The 10,998-nt window shown below is 38.2% G+C and overlaps 2 protein-coding genes across 3 annotated transcripts; one reads left to right on the top strand and one right to left on the bottom strand.

Annotated features, from left to right (window-relative positions):
- Nucleotides 1–1,029: 1,029 nt before the first annotated feature.
- On the bottom strand, nucleotides 1,030–8,806 carry LOC108564252 (thioredoxin reductase 1, mitochondrial). 2 transcript variants are annotated; one of them, XM_017923245.1, is made up of 7 exons: nucleotides 8,656–8,806; nucleotides 3,235–3,452; nucleotides 3,037–3,167; nucleotides 2,754–2,980; nucleotides 2,281–2,678; nucleotides 1,858–2,216; nucleotides 1,030–1,756 (listed from the first exon to the last, which is right to left on the bottom strand). In XM_017923245.1, the coding sequence occupies exons 1-7, from the start codon at nucleotides 8,666–8,668 to the stop codon at nucleotides 1,627–1,629; spliced, it is 1,476 nt and encodes a 491-aa protein (XP_017778734.1). In that variant the 5' UTR covers nucleotides 8,669–8,806; the 3' UTR covers nucleotides 1,030–1,626. The 2 variants fall into 2 exon arrangements, with proteins under 2 accessions (XP_017778734.1, XP_017778733.1); XM_017923244.1 differs by lacking the exon at nucleotides 8,656–8,806 and adding an exon at nucleotides 8,188–8,370.
- Nucleotides 8,482–10,196, top strand: LOC108564253 (C-factor). Its single transcript, XM_017923246.1, has 5 exons — nucleotides 8,482–8,628; nucleotides 9,352–9,403; nucleotides 9,477–9,667; nucleotides 9,721–9,870; nucleotides 9,921–10,196. Exons 1-5 carry the CDS (start codon nucleotides 8,503–8,505, stop codon nucleotides 10,143–10,145), a joined length of 744 nt encoding a protein of 247 aa, XP_017778735.1. The 5' UTR covers nucleotides 8,482–8,502; the 3' UTR covers nucleotides 10,146–10,196.
- Nucleotides 10,197–10,998: the final 802 nt, after the last annotated feature.

The following is a 10,998-nucleotide window of genomic DNA, read 5'->3' as shown; positions in this document are numbered from 1 at the left end:
TCCTCAATTTGATCAAGGGCCTCTTGGAGCAACCTCGTGACATGATCAAGTCCACCCTTCTTCACGTGTCATCCCTTCAACAACAACAACAACAATTCACAATCAGCTGTTAACAGAAACCTGTAATAATATTCACCGTTTTCTCCTCCAATTAAAGAATCCTTTACATCATTCCATTGACGTCACAGAAACAATTCAAAACCATCTAAAACAAATCATTACTTTCGAATGTTTACAAGCCACCTTTCGGTGCTTACACAAAATAATAATAATAATATTCACCTTCTTAGAATAATCAAGTAACATCTTCAGCAATGCATTAAAATCATTGTGAATGAACGTAGACTAAACTAAAAATTATTTAGTAATTTTTAATATTCACCTTCGAAATGAATTCGATTCCAGTGATTGTTCAGGAACACATCCAAATTGAAAATTGATCTCGTCCAATTCTATGAAGTTGGTACGATGCTAACAACGCCGATTTGAACCTCTCGATTGTCACTTATGCAATTTCAGCTTTTTTTTTGGGGAGATTTATCTGAAATCGTTGAAAGAATCAGTGAATTATAACGTGACGCATTAAATTAATTGTTTAATTGATAATTACCAGGTAATTGTACGATTGCGTGTATTCGTGAAGAGTGACATGTTTCTTACTGTTAACATAGGCAATCTTAGGAACACCCGGTAACCATTCTCATGTAATATAGGCAACCAACTTTATGTTTTTAAAAAAAGTGTACATTTGGTTGCATATACTATACTTTTCAAGATTTTGTAATTAAATATCTTTTATAAGCGATTATTTTATATTATTTGACGTAAATTCAATATAAATTGTGATTTTCAAGGTGGTGTACATATTCAAAAAACTTCGTTTCCACTAATTTTGTTTATTTGATTTAGGATATAACAAAAAAAAAACATTTAAATTTATCAAAGGCACCGTTTAACTAATTCATAATTTCGTTACCATGGAATTGTATAATTCAATGTGTATATATATGTATAGATTTGATTTTTTTTATTTGCGCAAATGAATTACATTTGCGCAACAAACGTTTAGAACGCAGCACCGGACATTTATAATAATTTTTAAAAAAAAAGTAACGTAACAATGACGTGCGAAATTTCTAATAAACGCACGTATAATTATGCTTGTACGCAACAACAGTAATCATAAAATAATAAAGAGTTGATTTGGAAAGAAAATAAACGATACACAAACAACCATGATAAAACTGATTTAAATAAAACAAGAAAAGAAAGAAAGAAAGTAGAGAATTTGCCCATGTTAGCTTACACTTTGTGCCGATTGTAGTTTTGCTTGCTTTTGGTCTTCCTCGAATAATATCATGTTGTAAAAAAAAGTTAAATCCTGACAAAATTTGAAGATCTGCTGATTCCTTCCTTCATCCTCATCCTCCAATGCATTTCTCTCTCTTTCTTGTTTTCTCTCGGTCTGGAAAAAGGGCTTCATTCGGTTTCATCATTAATGTTATTGTTGTTATCGGTTAAATATATATAAATATAATTACAGTTGGTGCGCAATATTACATAGTATGTATTTTTTCTTTTTCATTTTCATTTTTAATTAATTATTTTTAACATTAAGTAATTAGATTAACTGCAGCAGGACGCCGGGTTCGGATCCTTGCCCGACCTCTTCGTGATGTTTATTCTTGTGAACTCCTCGGCGACGGTCGGGTGAATTCCCACCGTTCCCATCAGCTTCTCCATGGTCAAATCGCATCTGCAAAGAGAAGAAACAATCAAATATATGTAATCGATAAATCGATATTAGGTGGCCTATATTAATCGAAATCGATAACTATTATGTGAATCTATACTCACTTGATGGCAGCGCCGAAGCCCTGGATGATCTCTCCGGCGTTGGGGCCGATGAAATGCATGCCGATGACCTTCTGCTCTCCCTCGCGCATCGCCACGACCTTAAGATAGCAATGGGCTATAGACTTTTGCGGAATGAAGAACTCGGTGGGTTTGTAGTAGGCATGGTATATCTCTACGCTCTCCGCGCCGTACTTCTCGACCGCAGCCTCCTCGCTCAATCCAACGCATCCGTACTCCAGCGGCGAGAAGATCGTTGTAGCGACGTTCTGGTAATCCATCTGGGCGGTGCCACCGCCGAAGAGACGACGAGCCAACAGTTTTCCGGCGTGAATGGCGACCGGCGTCAATTCGGGCTTTTTCTGCAAATTAATCCAGTTATAGACTTTTACCCTCAACGACGTAATAGTAAATCAATGGACTTACGTAGAGGACGTCGCCGACGGCAAAGATGTGCGGCACGTTGGTCTGCTCGTTGACGGCGTCAATCTTCTCCCCATCACCGGCCAACTCGATGCCGGCCCTGTCGGTGTGCAGCTCTCTGGTGAGGGCGCGTCTTCCGATGGCGAAGAGCACCGTGTCGTACGTCTCGGAGAATTCCTGACCATCGTCGCTCTTCCATTTGGCCAAAAGCTTACCGTCGTCCTGCTTCTCGATGGCCGTCGGCACGCACTTGAACAGGAACTTCACTCCCCTCAAGACCATCGACTCCTGGATGACCTCGGCCATCTGCCTGTCGAATTCCCTGAGCACCACAGAACGCACCATAACCGTAGCGTCGAAGCCAAGACCGCGCAAGAAACCGGCGCATTCAAGACCAATGTCTGAAGAAACGATTAATTAAGGACACACAGACATTTCCAATTTAGTAGGTTAGTGCATTTGATTTAAAAGGATACATCCAGCACCGATGACGAGCGTCTTTCCAGGAGAATTCTCCAAGCTGAAGATGTCGTCGCTCGTGATTCCGTACTCCTTCGCACCGGGAATGTCGTTGTAACGTGGCCTTCCGCCGGTCGCGATCAGGAAGTACTTGGAGGTTAAAGTACGCTCTCCCTTCTTGGTCACAGTGTGAATGGTGTACGGGTCTTTGAAGACGCCCAAACCGTTGATGTACTCCACTTTCCTAAAAAACACAATAATTCAATTCACATATCATTTGTTATCTGCGAAGAAACATACTTGTCCCTGAGTTCGACCCTGGTGACCCAGTTCACGGACTTGATGTGATTCTGAACGGATTCACGTAGAGAAGCCCAATCGTGCGTGATGTTCTCCGCTTCCGGCAATTGCCATCCATAAGCCTTCGCATCCTACAACAACAACAATAGCAATTACGTTCACTGCACCCGTTAATTATACTAACAGTTGTTGACTTACGTGAACGGCTTCGCCGAGAAGAGCCGCCTGATGCATCAACTTCTTGGGAATGCATCCGACGTTGACGCACGTTCCACCCAGACCCCATTTCGTGCCCAGCGGCGTCGGAATCACGTAGTCCAAGACCGCAACTTTCGCTCCAAGATTGGCGGCCTCCTTCGCACAGGCCAAACCCCCGGAACCACCTCCGACCACGACCAGATCGTACTCAGCATCACCTGCGAATTGGAAAATGGACATCGTTGTAGTACGAACGTACAGTTAGCTAACGTGAATGAAACGCGCTTCGACGAAGACGCCGTTTCGCGAGCGCCAGGAGGCGGTGCAGCAGCAGGAGGAACGCTCCGCCCCTGCACGAACAAAAGTATACGCAATTACCGCTTAATTTCATGGCGCTAAACGATCGAGGACCAATCACGGCGTCGCCCTGCTCCGATCATCCCGCCTCCTCCACACCCCAAAAACCCGCAATTCTGACATTTCCGATGACGCAACGCTAACCATGACAGTTCCAAGGCAATTACTACTACTACTACTACAACTTCAGCAACTCCATGATTACTAAATCTTGGTTCAAATCCAGTAAAGTGAAGTTTACCTTTACTCGACATAAACTCCTTCTGTACTTACATTGCAGGAATGTGGCCAATCCGTTTAGCTCAAGCGTTTTCCTGCGACGGTGAAAATGCAACACAGTATTACCCATGGCACAATAATGGTGCCACCATCATCCTCTCTCATCAACAACAAACGCGAATGCAAGTATAGAAAGACATGGAGAGAAAACGGGAATCTACGCTCTTTCTACGCAAAATACTGCAAACATAAGATAAAACAAAGAAATCCAACAAGACAAAAGAAGTGCAAAATTATGAAAACTTTCCATTCTACCAATCAACTAAAAGCCTAATAACTGCAATTCCTGAACTAATTTCAAGACTATATAATGAAAAGAAAAAATCAAAGAAACAAAAGAACTTCCATTATACTCGAAGTGCAATCAGATTAATTACAGAGCAAAGAAGAAAAAACGAAACGTGATGATGTGGTTGGATGATTACCTTCGAGTTTCATCCAATTGGAGACGAAAGGCAGCAGAAAGCCGCCAAGTTCGAGCATGTCCTCCCTTCAGAACCGAAAGGATAGAAACGATTTATAGAAGAAGGCGATGAAATAAACAAAAGGTGTCGACGATGCGAGACTGTTCTTGCTCGATGACTGAGAGAGGTGCGAGGACGACATCGCACATAGACCTCACCATAATCATCATCATCGATAAGCGATCTACTTCGTCCGGCTAAAAGTATTGGGGACAAAAAAAAAATAAAGGAAAATGAAAGAAAGCACGAAAGAAGGGAGAAATTGTTACCAGGAAATGATGGAAATAACGTCAATTGAATAAACAGGAGACACGCGACGACGGCGCCTCAATTAGTCTTAATTAAAGTCGCATCGATCGTACAGAAACAATTTCCTCAAACGAAACTGGATAAAAACACACTTCGATCCACGAAATTGAAGCAATTCACAATGAAAAATTGATCGTTGTAAAGGTCATAATTAACCATTAGGAACAAAAATATTAGGTGCATGGAAAAACAATACAAAAATAAACAAATCAATAATACCGAAATTATGTGTAACCATGGTAGCAAAGAATAGAACAATCCACGGAAGAATACGAAGAAAAACAAAAGCTAAGGTCTGCAATAGAGCCATCGCGATCTGGAAGAAGACTAGTAGCTCGCGACAATAAGACTCGTTATCAAAATATATATATAAATATAAGGAAACAACAGCAATTATTATAATTGATAATTATTATTTTTAAATGCGAATGCCTTCGACCTGAAAAGCAATTAATGCGATTGGGTTAATAGGATATTCAAGTGTTATCGAAGAAATTGCAATAAAAACTAATGATTTAAGCCAGCGGTCGGGGAACCGGGGTAAATTACCAAAAATGGGGTAAAAATGAAATTTTTCTAATTTCATCTTACCTAACTCAGAGATCGGTTCTCTGACTACTTTTCAGATCTTGATGAACAAACTGTAGATCCTTTTAAATGTGAAATTACAAGCATACCAGAAGAACCTTCCAGGTTTGGCAGAGGCAATTCTTGAACTTCCATCCAATACTGTATTCAATTTGAGACCAAAGCAAATCTGTCGTCTTTTTGGTTGTCAAAGGCTGCAAAGGCTTTCAAAATTGCACATGAGGAGGCGGTAAAAAAAATTGCTGCCATTTGCAACAACTTAATTTTGTGAACAAGGCTTTTCCACTCTAATCAACATAAAAAACGAAAAACAGAAATCGATTAAACGCCGAAGACTGTATATTCAAATTGCTCTTACATGAAAAAGTCCCAATTTTAAAGTAATTATATCAAAGATGAAGCAACATCATGTTTCCAAAACCTGAAGGGGGAAAGTTTTCAATTAATTTTTGTTTGTTCCAATTTAAGAATTTCATTTTGTTTGTCTATTACTATTTGTTACTATTTTCATGTAACTTTTTTTTTTATAAATATGTAAATGTAAATTAATTCAATAAATAATGTTTATTTAAAATTTACATTGATTGTTTTCTATTCAGAATGGGGGGGGTAATAACGACTTACGCAATAATAGGAACGTAGGAAACTAGTTCCCAAAAAAAAAGAAGAGATATAGAATTAAACAAACGCCTGTCGTTATGACAATGTTTCATTTGTTTCCCATGAATCGAAGAATGAATTGACCGCCGAAGACGGAGAGAGAAACGGTAATTTCGTAACCTTGGCATTAGAAGGTTCCGGAATTTTTTCGCGCGAAGCGAAGAAAATCGATTCGCCTATTCGGATTACGAACGTGATGAAACTGTTTGGATTCAAGGCCTGATAGATTAAATCAAAACGAGTCGATGAATTTGCAAAATTACAAAGAATTCCTGAAGAGGAATTCGTTGAAGATATTCTAGAAAACAAAAAAAAAGAAAGGAGTAAAAGGTGCAGCGGCAGGTTCAAGGTGACTGAGATTTTGCTTAAATTGACGCGAACAATTGCTTCAATCTTATCTTCGAAACTATGTAACAAAGTAGGCTTATATACACTAAAAATAAATGCGAATCGCTTATAAACAGCCTTGTTATTCACACACCCTCACACAAACTTAGATTTATCGAAATGTGTTTGAAGAAAAGGGCAGATTGTAAGATTGATTTTGCTGCTAACGTCTTCTACAATAGTTCCAGATTTATTTCCAGATCGAAACTTTGCGTGTACATATTACTGGTTTCCAAGGTTACACCGAAATAGACTTAAATATACATGACTTAGTACAGATGTAACGATAGAATATTTTCACGATATTCTCAATCGAGTAAAGTAGTAATTCTTATCTCGAGTACTCGAGATTAATCTTTATAAAAGAAGAATGTAATAGAACATAAATATTCTAGAAACTTTCAATCTGCTAATCTCATCAGCCACATTGAAACTCGTAGAGATAACTATTCAAAAGTTAATTTACGTAACAATAGGAAAACACTAGAATCTAATACGAATAGATTGCTAGATACATGAATTTTGTAATATAATACAAAAGAATTAAGATAAACAATCTAATTAGATGACGTCTAGTTGAAATATGAATATTTATAACATCTTAGTAGAATAATAATTCTCATTTGCAAGTGTACCAAGGATAATGAGTGTAAACACATGTTTTAATTATAGAAAGGCATATCGTTGAAATAAAGTATTCGCAAACTAATTACAAATGATGTCTCAGTTAATCGATAATAATGGAATAGTTCAGTGAGTGGAATAAGTTGGAAACGAGTAATTGTGGTTATAAATCAAAATCAAAGTTAACTTTGCATTTTGACATTCAATGAAGTTGATCAATCGAGAGATGTTAAAGACAGTCATTGAATGATGTGTAAAACTTATTTAGGAATCAATCGATTGAGTGTTAATATATGTAATCTGTGCACGTAGTTACAAGTGAGTCAATCATTTAGTGGAAGATGATAAAGAGCATTGCTCGATTGATTATCAGCAAGTGGTTATTTCATCATAATCATTGAGAAAGTTGAAAAACAGTGATCGCGATGACAGCTAATCATAAAAGGGAATTAGAGGTTAGACGGAAGGATTCCAATTGGATTATCCAATAGGACTCCTGTATGTATGTCGTCATGGTGACACATTGAAACTCATAGAGATAACTATTCAAAAGTTAATTTACGTAACAATTGGAGAACACTAGAATCTAATACGAATAGATTGCTAGATACATGAATTTCGTAATATAATACAAAGGAATTAAGACAAGCAATCTAATTAGATGACGTCTAGTTGAAATATGAATATTTATAACATCTTAGTAGAATAATAATTCTCATTTGCAAGTGTACCAAGGATAATGAGTGTTTTATGAATATTTTAATTATAGAAAGACATATCGTTGAAATAAAGTATTTGCAACTAATTACAAATGATGTCTCAGTTAATCGATAATAATGGAATTGATCAATTGTGGTTATAATTCAAAATCAAAGTTAACTTTGCATTTTGACATTCAATGAAGTTGATCAATCGAGAGATGTTAAAGACAGTCATTGAATGATGTGTAAAACTTTTTTTTAGGAATCAATCGATTGAGTGTTAATATATGTAATCTGTGCACGTAGTTACAAGTGAGTCAATCATTGAGTGGAAGATGATAAAGAGCATTGCTCGATTGATTATCAGCAAGTGGTTATTTCATCATAATCATTGAGAAAATTGAAAAACAGTGATCGCGATGACAGCTAATCATGAAAGGAAATTAGAGGTTAGACGGAAGGATTCCAATTGGATTATCCAATAGGACTCCTGTATGTATGTCGTCATGGTGATAAGATGGTTGGTGTTACGTGAAAACCAAGAGGGCCGGTTACTAAGGAAGGCCGCGCGCGTCTGTACTTACGTTTGGTGCCGTAGAAACGGGCCCCCTGCAGCAGCAGGAAGCGATTCCTGTTACCGCTACCACCGAACGACAGCACTGCTCGCAGCGCCATTTCTATAACCTCAATAAGGAAGAGGTAAGGAAGGATACGAGGAGGTCCTTTTCAGCGAGACCGCACGAACGTTTATCGCGGCGCTGTCAAAAAAAAAAAATAAAATAATACCGGAGCGAAGGTCACTCTCACGACGATCGGCGAGAACCGCACGCGCTTCCTGCGAGCCACGAAAAAACAAAACTAACACACGTAAAAACAAAGAGTGTGTGTGTCTGTAACAGATGAATTCGATAGTGGTGACGGGGTGCAACCGAGGTCTGGGGTTGGGACTGGTGAGGAGCCTGGTGGGAAGGCAGGATCCGCCCAGGACGCTGATCGCGACGTGCCGGGATCCTGACAAAGCGCAAGTAAGTTATGCAATTAGGGAAACTCACCACAAGGCGCCATATCTCTTGCTGTTGCTCGTTTAGTTTATCCAAAATAAAACTCGTAAAAAGCGGAGCGAAAAACACGTCTCTCCTGTTGCTCTCTCTCAGACAACCGCACGCAACCACCGACTGATTGACACTGCTGTCAAATGGCGCCGTGGCGCGTCTCTTATTATTTTTTTCCGTTTCAATACAAATTGACAGTTGACAGTGGCGACCTCTGGCAGGAATGCGTGCGTACTTCCCATTTTTTTGAATTATTCAACTTGATAAGTTATGCAACAGTAGATGTTCGTGCGGTTAAAAATAACCTATCATCGCAATTATTTGTTAACACACACACATTTTTTTTTATCTACACAATCAATTTCAATGAAAAGTCTATAATCAATATATTTAATAAACTAAATGTATGATTCGATCTTAACAACTAATGATGATGAATCTAGGAAATTAAACAATTGAATCTCACCTCTGATGTGCACGATCGCAGTGGGCGTCTTCGGTTTCTTGGTAGACCGGAAGCAGCAGAACGTACCCATGATGATCCTACACTTTTCGCACTTCTTTATTTTTGGATAAATATCGAACAACTTTTCGAGTGCAATAATACTAAACGATATCGATGTAATTTTGATAACGGAAGTCTAATCTAAATCCATTCACAGCCAACAAAATTTGATGTTTTTGGATCAATTCTAGGAGCTGAGGGAAATCGCCGAGAAGCACAGGAACGTCCACATTTTGAGCCTAAGTACAGAATAACGCAATTATTTACCCATGAGTCATATAACTGTGACGATGATTCAAATAATGTTGTGTTGCAGACGTCCGAAACTACGACTCGTTCAAGGATTTCGCAACGCAAGTCTCCGAGATCGTCAAAGATGACGGTCTCAACGTTCTCTTCAACAATGCCGGAGTTTCTCCCAAGTACACGAGGATCAATTACGTGAAAGTTGATCAACTCTTGGAGACGTTTCAAACGAACACCGTCGCTCCAATCATGTTAACAAAAGTATAACAATAATTAATTAGTTATTCATTTACGTTATTATTATCATCTTGTAGGCATTGCTTCCGTTAATCAAGAAGGCTTCGGAGAAGAACGCCGGTCTGAAGATGAGCTGCAAACGAGCCGCGATCATCAACATGTCTTCGATTCTTGGCTCGATCGAGTCCAACAAGGACGGCGGTCTATATCCCTACAAATGCTCAAAAGTAACACGATTATTTGATGATAACAATTTGAAATTAACTACGTATTTTAGGCGGCTCTGAATATGGCCACCGCCTCTTTGGCTTTGGATCTGAAGAAGGACGATGTTTTAGTGGTATCGCTGCATCCTGGTTGGGTGAAAACCGATATGGGCGGTAACAACGCCCCATTGGGCGTTGACACGAGCACCGAATCTCTCGTCGATCTGCTGCACGACATGGGTCCCGCCCACAACGGCGGCTTCTATCAATGGGACGGCAAACAGTTGCCCTGGTAACCACCATAAACTTGCATCTTAAACGATATTAAACAAATAAAGTGATATTTCTGGTTGTTTCTTAATCACAGTTTGTTTTTTTTTTCGTGTAATCCTAAAACAGAAGATATTGATTATTATTGCTAAAAAAAAAACAAAGATTAACAAGAACTCACCCTTAAGACACGCCTATAAGTGGGGGGGAAAACGTAGTGAAAAGGGCGTGGACAAGTCATGGTAATCACCAAAATATTCAATGAAAATGCAACAAGTTTCCGTCTTTCCGAGTTCTTTTTTTTTACTTCCGGTCATTTCTGTCTTATTTTTTACGTACTTCATCCGCAAGTATCTAAAGTCTATTACGCGTGTGTTCTTTTTTTTTTGTTTGTTTGTTTATTTTTAAGTAACTGCTTTCATCAAAAATGCAGGAAAATTACTAATTTGAACGAAAAAAAAAAAATATTAAAGCATTCCAGTTTGTTTTTTTCTTCTTATTTCATTTCCACGTGTAATCCTAAAACAATAGATATTGATTATTATTGCTAAAAAACAAAGATTAACAAGAACTCACCCTTAAGACACGCCTATTATAAGTGGGTGGGAAAACGTAGTGAAAAGGGCGTGGACAAGTCATGGGTTGTCATGGTAATTACCATACTTATTCAATGAAAATGCAACAAGTTTCCGTCTTTCCGAGTTCCTTTTTTTACTTCCGGTCATTTCCGTCTTATTTTTTTAATAATAATAATAATTAATTCATTAAAAAATAATAATAATAATAAAAATGGATACATATTTACATTGATTAATAGTAGTTTTTTTAAAAATAGAAAATAAAAATAGAGTTTTTTTTCACATAAATATTTGAAATAAA

The sequence above is a fragment of the Nicrophorus vespilloides genome, unplaced genomic scaffold (genome assembly GCF_001412225.1).
Source record: "Nicrophorus vespilloides isolate i.1.1-1 unplaced genomic scaffold, Nicve_v1.0, whole genome shotgun sequence".
Lineage (NCBI taxonomy): Eukaryota > Metazoa > Arthropoda > Insecta > Coleoptera > Silphidae > Nicrophorus > Nicrophorus vespilloides.
This window is presented reverse-complemented; position numbering and strand designations above follow the sequence as displayed.